This window comes from Micromys minutus (assembly GCF_963924665.1).
Source record: "Micromys minutus genome assembly, chromosome: 25".
In the NCBI taxonomy this organism is placed as follows: domain Eukaryota; kingdom Metazoa; phylum Chordata; class Mammalia; order Rodentia; family Muridae; genus Micromys; species Micromys minutus.
Genome location: NC_137960.1, coordinates 24,304,005 through 24,323,410, shown reverse-complemented (window position 1 = coordinate 24,323,410; position 19,406 = coordinate 24,304,005). Strand labels below are relative to the sequence as shown.

Genomic DNA, 19,406 nt, shown 5'->3' with positions numbered 1-19,406 from the left:
TCCTAAAGCAGACTTTTCAGACACTAGCTGTAACCATGGCAACCTGATGGCTGACCTCTGTCAACTAGGAGGGAAATGGCAGGCTGCTCAGGGAGGCTATGTCCTAATGTGACTTCCCCCTGCAGTGCACTCTGAAGTTCTTGGCTAGCCACAGAGGAGGCCTGGCTAGAGACAGAAGGTCCCATGGACTGTCTTTCGCTTTCAGGAGCCGAAGCTAAGCCTGCTGGTTAGGTTTTACAAAGCCTTCAAAAATGAGCATGCTCCTTAGGAATGAGAAGGAGGGGCCTTTGGACTGTAGTCATGTGAAGGCTACCCGTACCATCTCTAAATGTTCTGCCTGCCAGCCAGTGCATGGGGATGGGTCAGAGGAGGTAGCCATGGCAACCTAAGATGCTCAGTGATGGTTCAGAGACCATTTATTCCTTTCCAATTCTGGTCAGGGCAAAGTGTCATTGTCCTTGAATATGGCCCCTAACCACATAATCCTAAACAATGTAATTTAAGGCTCCTTGCTTAGATATGTGATACCGAAAAACAAAACAAAACCCAGAAATCACAGTGAGCATAAAGAGTGGAGAAGGGAAGATTGTCTGTACCGGTGTGTGCGCGTGCTCGTGCAAAAAAGGAGGGGGGCTGTGTTTATGAGGGGGAAGGGAATGTGTTTGTGACTCTTTTCTGTCTCTCTCTGTGCTGAGCATATAAGTTTGTCTTATTTTCCGTATATTTATAGTGCTGGGAATCACACCCAGGGCCCTGAGCTTTAACCACGGGGCCCCAGCCCCAGCCTCATCTGTTTTGCAGTTTGTGTGTCTTGCTCTACACCGGCTGGTATTCAGGAGTGACTAGAACAGCTAGCTACTCATTTTCTGTCAGCTGGTAAACAGCCTTTGTTCCCTAAGGAGCTTCCAATGCCCCGCCCCCCCAGGCTGTCCTCCTCCTTCCAAGGACTCAGCCGGATCCCAGCTTCTCTGACTCAGAGCGGAAGAGGTTAACACTTAATACAGTAGGAGGTCTGAGCGGCTGGAGAGGGCCTAAGCCCCTTCTGGTTGTTAAATACTTGGATTCTGGCCCACAGAGCCTACAGGCCTTTATGTGCTTCATGGATGTTTATGTGACAGTGTGAGAAAGAGCCAGGGAGGTGTGTCCCCACACAGGAACCTACCTGGGCCTGCTCGGGACACTTCAGGTCATAAGGTGTCCTCACCTTACGATCAATACCACTAAGGAGACAGGGCACTGCTGTCTTCAGAGGAACCCCCAAGGCCCTAGCTGTAGCTGGCTGGGGGCCTACTGCTACAGCCTGTGCTCCTTTCACTGCTCCCCCGTTTGACTCTCTGCCAGGACTGTGTCTCACTGCCAGGCTGGGTGTGTGGGAAGCGGGGCCAGCCTTTCACGAGAAGGGGTTCCGAGGGTTCTGGACAAACCTCGCTACGTGACCCAGAAGGTACCCCGCTCCTCCAGCAGGCTGATGGAGCGGTTGGTGAGTGAGGCAGCATCCCTGGCCAACTTGTAGCCGAAGAGGCGCATGGCCGGGCCGCAGACGGCCTGCACCACCTGGGCCAGCTTGAAGGGCATGCTGAAGCGCCACTTCTCAAACTGCTCCGAGGAGTTCTTCTGAGTGGAGTAGACGTCGCTGCTGTCGAGTGCCGCCTGCGTGTTCTTCTGGATCCAGTCCTCCACCTGCGGGGTCAAGGGGATGCCCGCGAAGCCATACATCTCTCGGGCCTTCTGCAGTGGCCTACGTGCCACATCCTCGTAGCGCACCAGCATGTAGCGACCGCGCAGCCAGGCCGGCTGCCGCAAGCCCAGCTCTGCAGACAGGCGGATGCTCTCACAGTTGCCCCGCAACCGCTGTATCTCATCCTCGCTCAGCCGGTCCTGCCCCTCGGACAGCCACTTCTTCCAGTTCTCATACTTGCCCGCGAAGGCCACCATGCGTGAAGCCAGCACGGCCCGTGGGTCGCGCACCAGCTGGATGACTCGCAGGTCCAGCCTTGGGTCCTCAGCCAGAGGCTGCAGGAACTCCAGCTGACGGATGCGCACGGCCTTGAGGGCCATGTGGTCCTTGCGGCGGCAGGCCTCGGCCGCCAATGTCACGTTGAGTGGCCCGCAGCGACGGTTCCTGCAGTGGTACTTTTCGAAGACCTTTTTGACGAAGGGTGTGCACACCGGATCCTCGCAAAGCGAGCGGCTAGATCCCCGGCGGAACAAGAACTGAGTCAAGTGGTCCTCGGGCGGAGGGTTGATGAAGGGTTCCAGCACATACAGGTCGCACAGCAACAGCTGCTTGAGGACATCGCGGTACACCAACGCTGAGCCCGCCGCGCTGGCACCTCCCGGCTGGAAGGACACAGTGCGCTCGATGTGCCACAGTGGCTCGAAGAGGTAGAAGATGTTGCCCTGCTGGTTGAAGAACTCGCCCACGAACGAGGAGCCCGTGCGGGTGGTGGCCATGAGGAGCACGTGCCGCCGGGTCCCCGCTCCAGCCTGCTGGGATGGCTTCTCTGCCGCAGCCTCCTGGTCCTGGTCCTCCATTGCTGGCTCCATGCCCAGCTGCAGGCTCAGGTTGTGTAGGCGGCTCCGCAGTTGGGAGAAGGTGGAATCCAACTCGCTCAGGGACAAGAGAGATGCATTTTCCGGTAAGAACAGGGCTGGGTCGGTGCTGTTGGCATCTGCCACAAATTGAGGGATCTGCTTCAGCTTGTCGGAGACCCTGGGGTGGGGGTGGGGTAAAAAGGACAAGGAGGTCTGTGATTGACTTGGGAGGTCGTCTCCTGTACTAGGCTAAGCAGTCTTAGCTGGGTCTCTCCAGAGCAGGACTAGAGGCTACGGTTTGAGTGTGGCTTCTTTGGCACAAACCCAGGAGTGATTCGAGAAGCTAATGGGCACACTTTCACTAAAGAACTCGGGCACTTTACCCTCCGACACATCTGATTCGTCTGGTGCAAGTAGCAGCCTTCAGGAGAGTTACAAGGTGTGCATCAGGCATGAGCTGATACGTGGGCAGTCTTAACCTATGCTCCTTGGCTGAGGATGTGGTGTGGGGCTATGCATCTGGGAGATCAGGATTAAGAAATGGTTCTGGGTCCAGCAGGCCCACCCCACACAGCAGTACCCTGCCAACTCAAGGAGTATGGAGCCTTTCTGAGGGTCACTCCCTTGGAGTTGAATGATAAACTATCTGGGTACCTACCCATGATGGTCCCACCTACCAGAGAGGCCATCCCAGAATCCTCCTTCCCATGGGCTCACCTCTACTCATAATGCTAAGACTCACAGAGGGAAGATACTGCTAAGGGATTCTGGAATAAAAAGTGAAGTTGTCATAGCAGCAAGCACTGAGTATCCAGCTATATGGCAGGCCATGGGCAAAATGTAGTTTCCATTTCTGCATTTACCGTCTCAATAAGATGGGCCCATCGCTAGTCAACAATTAGAAACGCCCACCTCAACTAAGGGAAGCGTTTTGCTTAAGTGCTTGAATTTGGAAGGGGCAGTATGGGGGTGCCAGCTTGGGCTGTCCAAGTCTCACTCCTGTGAGCATGACCTCGGCCTAAGACATGGGGTGCCTGATGACTGCTTATAGAAGGGATGTACTTCTTGATCCCCCAGAAATGTTAGTGTCACCTCTGACCTCATAGTTGATAAAGGGGACCTGTGGTTGAGTTCCTTACCTGGATATGATTTTATTTTCCTTTTCAATGAAGATAAAAACTATGACCACAAATGCCAAGAACAGGACATATCTGCCTCGAATCTTCAGGCTGTGTACAAGGTCCCGCCAATCCTGAGGCAAAGCGAGTCCTTTCTCCATCGGGAGAGGGGGCGCCATTGGGCTCCGCAGTCTGGATGCAGGCACTCAGCTCAGGAGCACAACTTGGGACCCAACCTGTCCTCTTCCGGTGGGGGACACCCTCATCCTGTGAAGAGACAGGTACTCAGGGCATCCTTGTTCATAGACAGGGAACACAGACATCTTTTTATAAAACTTTGGGAGACCTCGGGCCCATTCTCAAAACCTAAGTCTTCCCCTCTCTTTTGAGATAGGATCTTGCCGTATAGTCCAGGCCTCTCCAGACCTTTTTATCTACCTGCCCCAACCCCCTAGGAGTTGGGATCACAGGTGTGCTCTGGCACACCCGTTGGGGTTTCTTTAATAGGTCATATAAAGGGTACACTCCAGCACTCTGGACGTAAGACAGAAGGATCAGGAGTTCAAGGCCAGCTTCAGCTACAGGGTGTGCTTTAGACCAGTCCTTGACTTTGCCTCAAACAAACACCAAAAACAGAGTCTGGAAAAATGGTTCAGTGGTTTAGAACACTCGATGCTCTTGCAGAGGACCCAGGTTCAGTTCCCAGCACCCGAGCAGCAGATCACAGTTCTATAACCCCATTTTTAAGGAATCTGTTGCCCTCTTTGCCTCCACAGGAGCTTCATGCATGTGATACACAGACATACAAGCAGGCAGAGTGCTCACACACATGCAATAAATACTTTTTAAAAAGTCCTACAGTAAGCAGAAAGTATTACATCTAGTAGTTGCTAATCTATCTAATAAACTTTGCTTGCTTTCCCCTACAAACAAATAAACAAAGCAAGCAGCTATAGGGGGTGGTTCTGATGCTAAGGTCCTGTTCTCCAGTTGGTTCTTGAATGATCAATAAAGATGCCAGGGGCCAATTGCTGGGTGAAAGGATAAGGGCGAGACTTCCAGGTGCCTGCAGGCAGGCTAAGACACACAAAAATAGAAAAAGGGATTTCACCATGCCTCGGAGGAAGAAAGGGTAACCAGCCATGTGAGAGCTCAGGTGGAGCGGCCATAGGCTGCTTCTCCAGGCCGGAGATTTAAAATGCTGCTAAACTAAGGGCAGATTAAAAGGTGCTGAGCTAGGAGTATTAGGAAGGGCACGCTAGCTTGGGAGATTAGAAGCCCAGCAACGGAACCAATAAGGTAAGTTGAAAATAAGTGTGTGTGTACATGTGTTTCATCTGAGGGAACCTGGGCAGGGCTGGTAGCATGGTCTGCCTGGAGCTTAAAACAGGGCAGCAAAAACTACAGAAAACAGTAATAAAACACCCAAAATGCTAGCAAGCAACGAGGATGTGACAGTACAGACCTATAATCCCAGCAACCCAGGAAACTGAGGTAGGAATATCTTTTTAAGTTCAATGCTCGTTTGAGCTACAAAGTTCTTCTGAGTCACAATGAGACCTGATGAATGAATGAGTAAATGAATGATTGGATGAGTAAATGAATGAATGAGTAAATGAATGAATGAGTAAATGAATGAATGAGTAAATGAATGAATGAATGAGTAAATGAATGAATGAGTAAATGAATGAATGACAAACCCTTTTATCTACCCGCATTTCCCTGAGTCTCTCTGTTGACCTCACAGGTTAAAAGCATGCTCCATCAAGCATCGCATAGAGTATTTAAATAGAGGAAAGCGTAAGTAGTCACTGGTCCTTGCTATTAAAACAGAGCCATGAAGCTGCAAAATCCTGGTGGATTAATGATGTCACAGCACTTGTGTTACGTGCTGTGGGGATACTGGCGTAAAGTAACCTGCTGAGCTACCCGACGTACTAAAGCAAAACGTAGGGCTGAGACTGTGGCTCGGTTGGTCATGTTCACCTGGTATGCACAAAGCCCGGGTTTGATTACTAGCACTGCATAAATGGAAGTGCTGAGCATGGACCTGTAATCCCAGCAGCACTTGGGAGCTGGGGACAGGAGGCTCAGAAGTTCCTGGCTATCCTTAGCTACACAAGTTATAGTACACTGTGCTGGGCTAGCTTGGTAGGCATTTCTTATTTTTAAAAAAGATGGGAGGGAGTGGAGTGGGGAAGCCACAAGCAGAGCTTGGGACGGTCCAGCAGTCTTTTTGCTCCTGAGTCTAGCACCTTTGGCAAGGTTTTCGAGTTGATGGAACCTCACGGCCATAAATCTGTAATCCTAGCTACTCAGCTGGTAGAGCCAAGAGGATTGCAAGTTCAAGACCTGTCAGGGCAATTTTGTTAAACTGTGTCTCAAAAAAAAAAAAAAAAAAAAAAAAAAAAAAAAAAGAGTACAAAAAGATGAAGCCTGGTGTCCAAGTGAGTTCTTGCGTGCTGGAGCCCCAGGCTCAATCCCAGGCACAGCAGAAACACAGCAGGTTTAGGAGTTGGGCTCGTTCTAACCCCTCTTCCCCTCCCCTCCTCTTCCAGTGGCTTTTTCTATTTTGAAGTCATTAACTCAGCCTCCTCACAGCAACGCTGGGTTCCTAGGCACTGCCAGGAAGAAGGAAGACTGAACACTGGCATGATGTGACAGGCTGGCAGCTCCTTCATCCTAGTAGAATGCCCCCTCTGCAGCCTCAAAAGCCCCCAGGCCAGGTGACTAGCCAGGCGAGGGAGGAACATGTGAGGGTTCCAAAGTTCACAGTGTCAGGAGGGGCCAAGAGGGGGCCCAGACTGAGACTTTCTCAGCAAAGACTCTGGCAGAGCTTGCCCTGCAGGATGCCCTGAGTAAGAAGTGGGTTATAACATGGCTGAAACTCCATGCTACCTCCCTTCCAGGGTTGACAAGCTGAAGCTGGTTCTGCGATCCTTGTCTGGCTGGAAATCTCTGCTGTCTCTTCCTTTGATGGCCTTCCCAGCATCCTCTACTCATGGCTCTCAACTCCCCAGTCCCCCTGTCAAGATGCCACTAAAGGCCAACCCTCTAGCATGTCCTTGTCAGTGGTGAAAGATGTCAGGATCTCATGACCTGGGCACAGCTGGTCATGGGACAAGATTCGCCATTCTGCTGGACCAGCTCTCTGCCTGCTGGCTACAAACACCAGAAGCAGTAAGATAAGATGGTGGGCCAAGTTCCACCATGGAAGCTTCCATTTGATGGCTAAGGGGTGTCAAGCTCTAACGATGTTGGGAGCCACCCTCGGGAGTAGCACCCAGCCTTGCCCTCTGGAAGATGGCAGTGGGTATCAGCTGGGAAACATTCTTACACACCACTCATGGTAAATCAGCCACACAGTTTTCAAGAGGATCATCCTCCTGCCTCATACTTCTCCCTGGTCTTTGTGTCTCAGTCCTCACCTTCTGCAATGCCCTTTTCCAACTTAAACAACACCCCAGAAGTCCTCGGTACATTTCATCCTAGGGACTGCACAGCATGCCCCTCCCTCCCTCCAGCTCTTCTCTCTTCCCCTCCTGCACGCTGGCCATTTTCTGCTGAAGCTTCTTCTGGGGCCACCTGGAGGTGCGCTCCTCTCACACTTTCTGTTCTCTCCTTAGGCGATGGTGGTCTGCATTCATGCATCTCACCTCTTTCTTCTGGACCATCAGCACAGCCAAGTCTTCCGGTTCATACCCTTTCCACGTTCCCCTCCCAAGCTCCTCCCACCTCCGACACACGGGGGCGCCTGCGAGCACCTGAACCCAGCTAAGCGGATGTGGGGAGCTTCTCGGACACCTAGCCCAGTACTCCGGGTGACTTTAGCTGCTGAAAACCCTTTGTGCACAACTCAGAGCAGAACACAAGCCCTCCAAGGCCCCGGGGATGGGAGCCACACCTCTCTTCGAGCTTCTTTGGGCATCATCTGGTCCACGCCCTTCCCACTACTCTTCAGCAGGGGCTCATCCTTTCTGGTCCTCACCATAGTACGTTCTATTTAACAAGACCATTCTTCCTCTAATAAAGCCCAGAGAAGCCAGAAATCTCTGTTCCTCCTGTGCTGGCTTAGTCCTTCCCTGACCACCTCCATCACTTTCTCCTTTTTGTATGCTTTATTTCTTTCCTGGATGCAAACGTTCTCTTCCAATGGGACAATAATTTTTGTGTCCCAGGTAAGACTGGATAGAGACAGGAAGGCCAAGGGGATGTGGGAAGTGGAAAAGGCCCCTCCCTCAGAGGATCTAATTTAGGTTCCTCACTCACACAGCTGATAAAATCAGTAGAGATTGCTGCCGGGGCAGGACTTGTCTTTCGAAGCTTTCTCAAAGGTGTTATAAGTAACAGATGAGCCATGCTTGCTGAAGAACCTGGCTGCAGACCTTTGTAACGTATCCACACTCCTGCTCACCACAGACCCCAGCAAAGCGCCTCATTAACACCTTACAATTCATCTCATTAAACAAATGAAAATTGTTTAAAAATTTAGAAGAAAAGCCAGGCGGGCTGGAAAGATGGCTCAGCGGTTAAGAGCACTGACTGCTCTTCCAGAGGTCCTGAGTTCAATTCCCAGCAATCACATGGTGGCTCACATGTATCTGTCATGGGATCTGATGCCCTCTTCTGGTGTGTCTGAAGAGAACAACAGTGTTAGTATACTCACATAAAATAAGTAAATCTTTAAACAAACAAACAAACAAAATATGCCCGGCATGATGGCATACATTTTTGATCCCAGAATTCAGGAGGCAGAGGCAAGGGAATTCCGAGCTCAAAGCCAGCCTGGTCTACTGAGTTAATTCCAAGACATCCAGGGCTACACAGAGAATCCCTGTCTCCAAAAGCCAATAAATAAATAAATAGAAAGGAAGAAGGGAAGGAAGAAAGAAAATTACATCCTTTGGACACTATAGCATAAAACCATGAAGTCATATGTTATTGATAAGACACTGAACCGAGTCTCTCTGTGACCATCCATGCTGAGATTTAATGTGTGTGCTCACATGGTGACTCTCGATTCTACATAATAAGCCTAGTTCTGTTCCACACAGACCTGTCCTAAGATGATTTTTCTTGGGTTCAGTCAACATCCCAGTTTCAACCTAGTGGATACTGCTAAAGGGATAGGGGAGGGGCTTGAATAAAGGGATGTATGAATGGATTGACAGACTTATGGATGGATGGATAGATGGATGCCCTTCCCAGAATGCTTAACCCAGAATGCTTAGGCAATTCTAGGTTGATAGGCAGTACCAGGAGAAAGGAAAATATTCGCTAACTCTAAGCGTGGGTAAGACAGAAGGGAGAGATGCTCTGAGCACCTGCAGTGCGCATGTGCTGGGATGCGGGATGGGTGGACCAAGGGCAAAATGAAATCTCATTTCTTGGGGGCTTTCAGCTCAAGCTCCTAACAGCTGTGTGCTTGTGAGGGGGAGGGGTGGGAAAGCCCCAGAGGCAACTGGTGGCACAGAAAGGGAAGGCAGCAGCTGAGGTGGGTGAGCCTTGCCAAGCAGGGCACCAGCTCCCCTCCCCTCTCCCCAGCTCAGGGGTCTTTCTGCACAGGCCTCTCCCATGACTTGGCAAATTGCCCCACTGGAGAACGGGTTTCACATTTGGATAGCCTCCAGCCGGGCTCTTCCATTGAGGCCCCTGAGGGATTCGCTGTCCAGCCCTGTCTCCACCTCTGTCCTTCTGGAGGGGGTCCCAGCAAGGAGACTGAGAGGGAAGGTCCAATAAGGGGCTGGGGCTTGTCTGGCATTACATCAGGCACCAAGCCTCCACCCTTCTCTCTCTGGGACCCAGAGCACAGAAGGAAACAGCCTCAGCTGTTGCATGCCTGTATGCACAGCTTTTCCAAGTAGAAGAAGGGGGGCTCTACACAGGCAGAGAGGAAAGATCTGGCTGCCGTGGAACAGTTGTGAATCCACTTACAGAGGCTAGAAGGCTGATCCCTTGCTGCCATACAAATGGAAGGGGGGGGAGCGAGGGCAGGTGTGTGTGTGGGGGGGAGAGCGGGCAGTCTGTGAATGCTGTTCCTGAATCCCTAGAGAGTAGAGAAGGGTGTGTCCCAGAAATCTGCTATTTCTTTCAGTCAATCGGGGGAAAAAAAAACACTGAAGTTACTTGTTTCTGATAAGTTGGGTTTGTCTAGGCGCTGACCTGTTCAGGCTAGACCCAATTTCACACGGAAGGGTCTAGAGGCAGTCTGGGAAGGGCACACCCCTCCTCACCCTACCCCAGAACCAAGAAGTTCTGATGGGAGAGCATATGCTCGGAGGATGCTGGTGGCAAAGTAAAGGGAGAAGAAGAGGAACAGAGAAGGAGGGTGAGCGGGCAGGTCTGGCTAGTGCCTGTCAGTCAGCATCATAGTGCGGAAGCAACAGCATCAAGCATTCCATCCAGTATACCAGCATCCCAACACCCTCAGCAACCCAACATCCCGGGGCTCCCACTTCCATCTCTAAAATAAACACACCTCCCCAGACACAGTGGGAAGTAGAGGCAAGATGACCTGAAAGACCCCTGGCAGCCATACGAGAAAAACTTGGCTGATGCAAACCCAGCCATTACAGAAGGCTAAGTGAGATAATCAGGTGGGGCCTCAGCATTCTGCCACAGAGGATGTCTGTAGTCAGCCAGATGGACCAGAAAGGGTAACTGAAAAGGAACAAGAAGAATCTGGGACTATCCAGAGTGCTGACCCAGGGCTAGATCTGATTTCTCGGAAACCCATTATGACAAACCGCCATGTCCTCACTCTAAACCTTAGCATGATTTGAATTAACTAATCAAGACCCTATAACCATGCATCTGCTTCTGTAAGCGCGCTTTCTGCTTCCCAGCCCCTATAAAAGAAATGCTCTTCTCGAGTGCCAGGCGTGCTCAGTACCCCCCAAGACTGGTGCGTCCGCAGGTCCTGTGTTAAATAAACTGCCTCTTGCTGCTGCATCTCTTGGTCTCGGGTCTGGTGTTTCTCCATCGGCCGGGACTCTCCTAGAGACATTACCCTGGAGGGACTCTTTCATTTGGAGGTTCCACCAAGATTCGAGAGACCTCCGGCCACAGAGTAAGCCCCGAGCCAATAGGAGGTGAGTTTCGCTTTTTGCTGGCCGGCTGCCTCCGTGTCTCTTTCTCTTTGTGTCCCCCCTGTGTCTTGTGTCTCTATGACCATTCTCTGTATCTGAGACTATCGATAGTCATTTGTATCTGGGTGACTAGAGAAGGAGCTGATGAGCTCGGACTTCTCTCTCGCCACCCTGGGGGATGCTCCAGGGATCTGAGGGGCTCAACTTTTCGGAGCCCGGTACGTGTCCGAGGGATACGTATATCTGCAGGGTGAGGCAGCCGCTTCCCTGTCTGAGTTTGTACTTTCGGTTTTTCGCCAAAAACGTGCTGCGTGTCTGATTTTCGTTGTTGGCTGTGTCTTGTTTGTCCTGTCTGTTTGTCTTGTGTTGTGTTTTGAAATAGGGCAAAGTATAACCACCTCCTTGAGTCTGACTCTAGATCACTAGAGTGAAGTCTGCGACCGAGCCCGTAACCTCTCGGTCGAGGTGAAGAAACGAAAGTGTCAGACTTTCTGCTCTAGAGAATGGCCCCTACTTAATGTAGGGTGGCTGAGAGAAGAAACTTTTAACAAAGATGTTATTTCTCAGGTAAAGGCACGGGTCTTCGATAAGGGACCCCATGGACACCCAGACCAGGTGCCCTACATCGCCTCTAATTTTTCTTTAATTAAACAAAAATGGGGGAATGTTGGGATTCTGTAAACCCCACCCCTCAGTTACCTAGCAAAAGCCAGGTATACCCGACCCCTCAATTACCCAGCAGTAGCCAGGTATGCTCCGCCCCAGTGACCTGACACTATAAAAGGAGATGCTTGACCCCTCCTCTCTCTCTTGCTCTTGTGCTCTTGCAGCCTTGCTCTTCCAACCCTACCCCTCCTCTTCCCTTCCCTTCTCCCCTCCCTCCGCATGCTCATGACCAGCCTCTACTCCTCTTCTCTCTCTCTCTCTCTCTCTCTCTCTCTCTCTCTCTCTCTCTCTCTCTCTCTCTTGCCTCTACCACCCTCTTAACTCTCCCATGACCTGAATAAACTCTATTCTGTACTATACCATTGCATTGTGTGGCTGGTCCCTCAGGAAGAAGGGATTCCCAACATGGGCCCCACAGAGGCATCTCCCTTGCCTCCCACTTTCTTCATCCTTCCCCTAAAATTGGTGCCGAAACCCGAGACGTCATCTTTTCACAACATTGGTGCCCCATGTGAGATTAGATTTCTTCATGACCAGGTATCTTTTCTTCCTTTCATTCTGTGATTTTTAACAACATTGGATTGGTGCCAACGCGACTCAAGAAAATGCAGGTTCGAATCCCGACGCTCACTAACCCAAGACCTGGTAAGCTCCCTTCCCACATCGGTCAGAGTGAGCATCCACGAGGTCCCAGGGAAGTGTTCCTGAGCTACCCCTGAGGACAGGTGCTTTTACTGACCCTCATTCTAGGATTTTTGCCCTTGGGACTCCCCTCCTTCTTTTACTAGACCCAGGCCAGGCCTGGATCTCATTCAGGAGCACCGACACCACAGCTCTCGATCCAGCCAATGAGCCATCCTCTGCCGCAAAATCCAAACCTCTACTTCAGCTTCAACTCATGCTACTCTAAGCTTTTCAAAACCCTCCCCTCCACGGCTAGACACCTGGCCTCAAGCACCACTGCTGATGCCCCTTACCTCCCTATCTTGTCCTCTTCTGCGCCGCAATCTTATAGTCTAATATTCCATGTTTTATGTATAATTCTCACTAAAATTTACTTCCTGAGGAAAGCCAGCGAGTTTGGGAGCAGAATAAATGCATGCAGATGAGATCCATCAAACAGATAGACACTATCTTAGACCCTGAAAACCCAGAAGGTAAACAACTTCTAATGACCTATTTCTTTTCCCAGAGATACCCCTGCATAAGAGACTAGCTTAAAAGCTAGAGGGGACCCCTAACTCCACAGGCAGAAGTCTTGGTGCTGGCCTTTAAAGTGTACCATGGGAAAGGTAAAAAGGCTCACAAATACCATATGCTGGCAAAGTCTTCCAGACCAGCTCCAGCCACTGCTACACCACCGGGCCCCTGCTACAGATGTGGTCAACAGGTCCTTGTGCGAAAGCTTGCTCCAGCCCTCACAAGTCAAGGGGCCGTGTCCTAAGTACGATCCAGAGGAACATTGGGCCATCGATTGCCCTGTGTCACGCAAGACAGAGGGACATCACACCCAAATAACCCTCCAGCCTTCTAGGCTTAGCTATGGACAACTGAAGAGGCCCAGGCTCCCTTTACCTGACCACTGCCATCACGAACAGGGAGTCACGGGTAGCTCTCATGGTATGTGAGCAGCCCATCTCCTTCCTCTTGGACACTGGGGCCACTTACTTGGTCCTGATGGAGTTTTGGGGACCTACTTCTCCCTCCCATTTTCCTATTGTCGAGTAAGAGGACACCTTACCTTCCTCACCAGTTTCCAGCACTTACTTACATTTTTAGGGGTGTACCTCTCAGTCATTCCTTTTTAATAGTGCCAACATGTCCTGTCCCCTTATTGGGAAAGAGATCTTCTAGCTAAGTTGGGAGCCTCTTATTTCCTTTGCTCTCCCCCCCCATTTGCCTGAACCCAAATTCGCTAGCAACCCCTCTGCTTCTTCTAGCCAGTCAACCTACTAACACAAACATGTTTCCTTTACCAGCTTCTCAGGTAGACCCCCAAGTCTGTTGCTAAACACTCTTCTGTTGTCATCCAATTACTAGACCCTACCAGGACCCTTTTAAGGTGATTCTCGAGACGCCCACAGCTCTTTTTCCACATACAAGATCCATGAGATCCCAGGTGGGAGATAGAAGTTGTTAGTAAGCTCTACTGTAAAAAATCAACCAGGGTCCCCAGTAAGTACTATGAACATTCAGCTGCCCTGACTCTGACGTTGCCATGACACCTTTGCCCTATCCCTCTTCATGGCATGGCAAACTGTTTTAAAATATCTGGGACATATTATAGTAATTTGCTCCAAACCTTATCAACCTTCTGTCTACTTCAACGACAGACACAAAAAATTTCTAATCAAACTATTAATTAGTTCCTACTACAGGACTACCAGCCACTGTCCATAGAGGAGGCTGATGTGAATATTTGCCAGGTGTACCTTGATGGTGAAAGTCCCTGAAGGAGAGAGGCAGTGGAAGGAGACAGTGACTGGGAACATTGGGGAAGACTGTTGCCAAGCCAGGCCACAATGCAGCTGGCAAAGATCTTGACACGTCTAATTTTATATTGCTGCTCACATGTCTTTGTATGCTTTTATGAATAGCAGCCAACATTTTTTAAATAGTCTTGAGGCTTTCCCACAAATGGATATTTGGGTTTGGGGACATCTGGGGGCAAAGCCACTGGGGTGTGTTGACCATGAACACAATCTACTCTGGATATTACGGCTGAGAACAGTGGCTTGTGGCCGCTATTGGAGTCTCATTTGTATTAGTCAGGCTGTGGTCCAGCTAGCCCAACTATGGCTATCTACCAGTGAAAAGTCCGAGAATCCTGACGAAGGAGGCTCTAATGCTAGTGAAGGAATAAACTTGCTAGCTAGAGCGAGAGCCAGCAGGCAAAGAAAAGAAGCCTTCTTCTTCCAAGTCCCTTATGTAGGCGGCCAGCAGTCCCTTACCTTCTGGCCCAGATTAAAGCTGGATCTTCCAACCCCAAAGATCCAGATTAAAGTTGGTCTACCCACTTCAAGTGAGTTCATTAAGACAAACCATTCCAGATGTAGTCAAGTTGACAACCAAGAACGGCCATCACAATGCTCCATGACATTTCTTCACATGGTCGGGAAAGAACTATGTTCTGGGATGGACGTTCCAGGGAACCCTCTGACACATTTACAGCATTCCCCGGGTGCCTGTGTGCCCCTCCACATGGCCCTGCCTTGCTGGCAATGAAGCGACCACCATGTGTCTGGTTCTAGTCTGTGGGATGTGGGAGAAAGTAATGGAACCACTCCAAGGCCTGATCCTTAAAATGTTTCCACACATTCCCCAGGGGTTATGCCGAATGGGCAGCCACAGTTCAAATGGGCTTCATTCAAGATGGAAGCATCCGATTCATGCAGCTATGGGAGAGCCAAATGCGTATGTGAGAAAAACAAGCTTTTGCTATAAAAAGGTACTTAGATATGGGGTCTGATTGTTTCAGTAACAGAGACTGTCCTTCTCCTGGGAACCAAAAAGGATTCTCTCAGATGGGTGTGGTGGCGAACACCTTTAATCTCAGCACTGGAGAGACAGAGGCAGGTGGGTCTCTGTGAGTTCTAGGCTAGCCTGTTCTACAAAGTAAGTTCCAGGACAGCCAGGGCTACACAGAGAAAGCCTGTCTTGAAAAAGAAAAACAAAGGATCCTCTCACAACGCAGATATTTTTTTTGAAGGATTATTTGGCCAAAACATCATAATTTATATTATTGTTGCTATTGTTTAGTCAGGGTTTCATAAATGTATCCCAGGCTGGCTTAACACTAGAAATGGAGCCAAGGATGACCTTGAACTTCTGACCCTCTTGCCTCTGCCACCGAAGTGCTGGGATTCTAGCTGTGAGGTACCATACCCGATTCTGTCAGTTTGTCCTGCTTACACTTTATCCAAAATAAGGCAGAGAAGGCGAGTGACACACCTGGGAATGACCCACCTCCTCCAACAAGGCCACACATTCTAATCCTTTCCAAAGAGCTTCCCCAGCTGTAAAGAAGGCATCCGGATAGACAAGCCTAAGGAAGCCATGCTCATTGAAACCCCCACACTGGGCATTGAATCCAGGGCTCCATGCATGCTGGACAAGCATTCTACAACCGGGCTACATCCTCAACCCCATTACTTCTTGAGACAGTGTGTCATAGGCTGCTCTTGACGGCCACAGCTTCCAATGTACATAGTCTTCGCTTCCGTTTAAATGTTGGCTCCCCTCCAAGGTCCTCACGTTCAGGTTGAATTCCCAGCGTGCTGGTGTTAGAGGTGACACCTTCAGAAAGCGACAAGAGTGCTAGGTCAAGAGGGTAGAGTCCTTGTGAATAGAGTTAGTGTCCTTGTAAACGAGGTGTGAGGGAACTTAGTCATCCCTTCCACCGTGTGAGGACATGGCCAAAAGGTTCCATCTTGGATGTAGTGAACAAACCTTTTATTACACACCGAATGTGTTGGCATGCTGGTTTCAAATTTTCCAACCTCCAGAACCATGTTTGACAGCTTTCTGTTATTCATAGGTCTCCCAGGCAATGGCACTGCATTAACTGCCCCAAGACTCTAAGATACTCTCCGGCCCAGCAACCCCAAGTCTAAGAGTTAGCTTGCAACCACCCTCGTACAGGTGACAATAAGGAGACATGTGGCCAGGTGGTGGTGGTGCACACCTTTAATCCTGGAACTCAGGAGACTGAGGCAGACAGATCACTGAGTTGGAGCCCAGCCTGGTCTAATGGTCTATGGAGTGAGTTTTAGGTCAGTCACAGCTACCCTGTCTCAAGGAAAGAAAGAGGGACCGAGGAGAGAAGGAGGCGTGCTTGTGGCTGGAAGCACCGAGTGACTGCAAAAGGCTCTCTGATACTTTACTACCTAACCTCTCTAATGTCATGCTTTGTTGGCCCTGGAGCTTTCAACAGCTTTCTTCATCAGCAACCTTTCAACCAGAAATGCATTCATACAATGGGTATATGGAAGGTGCACATGCATGGGAGACTCATGGAGAGAGGAGGGCATGGGCTGTTCTTCCCGTGGACACCGCCCTCCCTTTTCCTGTTCTTCACCTCCATAGGCACAGCTCCATTATCGGATTTTGAGGTTAGTGGCTGTGATGGTTGTTTCTGATTGACAGCTCAATGCGATTTTGAGTCACCGTGTTTGTCCAGGACTTTCTGGACTGTGCTAACTGGGGTGATAAGTCCTACCCTAGCTACTAGTAGAACCATATCCTGGAGATCCCGACTAGATAGCAGGGAGAAAGCACCCGAGGCATGGTGGCTCGTGGCTTCAGCCCCAGCACTCAGGAGGAGGCAGAGACTGAAGGAGCTCTGTGAACTTGAGGCTAGCCTGGTCTACATAATGACTTCTGAGACAGCTGAGGCTATGTAGTAAGACCTAGTCTTTATTTAGAGAGAGAGAGAGAGAGAGAGAGAGAGAGAGAGAGAGAGAGAGAGAGAGAGAGAGAGAGAGAGAGAGTTAAGGACAAACATTCTCTGCTTTCTGCATCTTAACTGCAGATGCACTGTGACTGTCCCCTTCCTCCCAACACCCCCCCCCCGCCCGTGCCTTCCCTGCTAGAACACACTGTCACTGGAGTTGTAAATGCTGACAACCTCCCCACTTCCTTAGGTGGCTTCAGTCAGATATTTTGTCTCTGCACTGAGACAGGTAGCAAAAAAGCAGGGGAGGGGGGGTGACACTGAGTTCCAGCAAAGTGTGCAGAACTTGGGGCTCCCAAGACAGAGGAGCCTGGATCAAGCTGCTTGTTGTTCCTGGTCTAGACAAATGCCGGCCAGAGCCTGTCAGTCCTATGGCACCACACTGGCTTGCATTCCTCTATGTAGTTCTCCCAGCTGGGCAGCAATTCACTGCAGGACAGGGACGTTAGCCGACTCACACTGGCTATTCTTAACCAATCCAAACAATTCTTATATAACGGTGGCTGTCACTATTTCTGGTCAAGGCCCAGTGTTATTACTTTTACTGTTATTTGGTGCAGATATGGCTAGACAGACACATGGCCCCAGCCAGGCAGTTTAAAGCTGCTCGGCTAGGAGGACAAGTTAATTCCAACTCCTCTCTGAGGCTGACTGGTTGGAAAAGATTTGCTGCAATGCTGAATTTGAACAGGTACTGGGAGAAAGGAATTGCGATTGATTGGTGATGTCTGTACAGGTGGAGGAGGCGCATCATGTTTCGAATGCAAAGAGCCTGCTCTGAAGTTCTGAGTTTCAATCCTGATCGCATCTAGGGAGCTTAAACGAACTCCAGATGGCCAAGTCCCACCTCCTAAGATTATGACTATATTGGTTTGGGCATCAGGACTGATAAAGTGTCCTTAGATGATTCTAACTTAGGGTTAGTAAGGATCTAAGAACATCAAACCACACTAGCACAAGACATCCAGGATATGACAGAAGCTGCTAGCTACTGCCTGCTACAGTAGCTCACCAGCAAGGCCACCCTAATCTTTCCCTCTTGACTCGGGGTCTTACTATTAAGTCCAGATCTCAACTCCCAGAAGTCTTTCTACCTCAGCTTCCCCCATGCTGGGATTGCAAGCAAGCACCATGACATCTCTGGCTGACCAAACACAGAAGCCAGGGGGCGGAAAGGTCTGTGTTACTTGTGTTATCTAGGACCAAATGCTTGGAAAACTATTACTGTAGGTGTAGGATTTGTTCAAAGCCAGCTCCAGAGCTCGACATGAGCAGGGTTGACAATGCTTGCTTAGCACTAACAAATACCTGAGTTTGGTACATAGTTCTGAGCATCTTCTGCAGCTAAGTTTCCTTCTGTCTCCCTTTTATAAGAACCCTTGTGATTCTATTTGGGGTCACTCAGCTAATTCAGGGCACTCTGCCACCCCTAAATCCTTAATGACATCCATAAAAGTCGTTCTACCATGTAAGATAACACACCCACAGAAGATGTAAACATGTGAGGTTGGGGATTTCATATCTGGCCTTCCGCAAACACACAGCCCTTTAAGTGAGGGTATTATGGTGACCTGCTTAGCGTGGTGTCAGTTAGGAGGCCCAGGGATCTTTAACCCCAGCTGAGTAAGTAAAAGAATCCCAGCTGGTAAAAACCTAAAACAATCAGTACCCTGAAGGTCTGCTGTGAGGAAGGGTTGGCATTAGCTCTCTGGAGCCTGTGGGGCTACCAAAGTAGGCTAACTGTAAAAGCTCCAAATCCGAGGGAGTAGCTATTCCTGTTAACCCCCATTATCCTACAACTATATAGCAGCAACCTTCAGGGCCCAGGGTTCTGATCAACGGATACTTGTTGAGGTCAGTGAACTGAACCATTCCTGGGGCCCCCAGGAGGGTCCCTGAGATGAATGGGAAGGGTCAGAGTCTGAGAAAAAAGAAGAAAGAGGTCCTGTGGGCAGACAGAGGCCTCAGAGTTAACCTCACACCCAGAACTGACTGCTTGGGGTGGGGGCAGGGCAGGAATCCTTTCTCCTCCCCAAAGTCCAATAGGAGTGAGGGGACCCAATCTACCCATCAAGGGGCCATTGTTACTGGAACAGAGGAGGCTCTGTGCCCACTTAACACTCTGCTCCTAGCTGAGCAGCTCCCAGCTGAGCTGGCTGCTGGCTTAGGGAACAAGGCTAGGGAGGGGCTCAAGGGAACCACGATCATCCAGGATGACCAGTGTGGGGACAGAGAGTCCCAGAAGCCTGTCGAGGAAGGAGACTGGCTGTAGCACCAGGGAAGCTCTCTAGGTAAAACTGGGAAGCCAGGGATGGCTGGCGAGCCCCAGCAGACTCCAGTAGAGCCAGAGGGAACACCACCCACTGTAGTCACGCCTGACCTACCATTTCCCCCTAGGAAAATAGAAACTTGAAATCACTGAGTAAATGGTGCCTTTCATAGCCTCTAGAAGAAGTGTTTTCACAAGGCTGGGAAGGTTTCGTATTCGGTAGGGCCGGGATTCGAGAGGCAGGTTGTTCAGCCACAGCTGAGCGCAAGCGTCTCAGC

The 19,406-nt window shown here is 50.1% G+C and overlaps 1 protein-coding gene across 1 annotated transcript in view; it reads right to left on the bottom strand.

The window, feature by feature from the left end:
* Nucleotides 1–1,428: 1,428 nt before the first annotated feature.
* CHST3 (carbohydrate sulfotransferase 3) overlaps nucleotides 1,429–19,406 on the bottom strand; it is a gene marked incomplete at its 3' end in the record, with an annotated part of 33,112 nt that continues 15,134 nt past the window's right edge. Inside the window, exons 2-3 of the mRNA XM_080937568.1 lie at nucleotides 3,675–3,920; nucleotides 1,429–2,713 (exon numbers count right to left, since the gene is read on the bottom strand). Of these exons, the coding sequence (XP_080793694.1) occupies nucleotides 1,429–2,713; nucleotides 3,675–3,832 (1,443 nt within the window). The 5' untranslated portion in view covers nucleotides 3,833–3,920. The remainder of the gene's footprint in view (nucleotides 2,714–3,674; nucleotides 3,921–19,406) is intronic.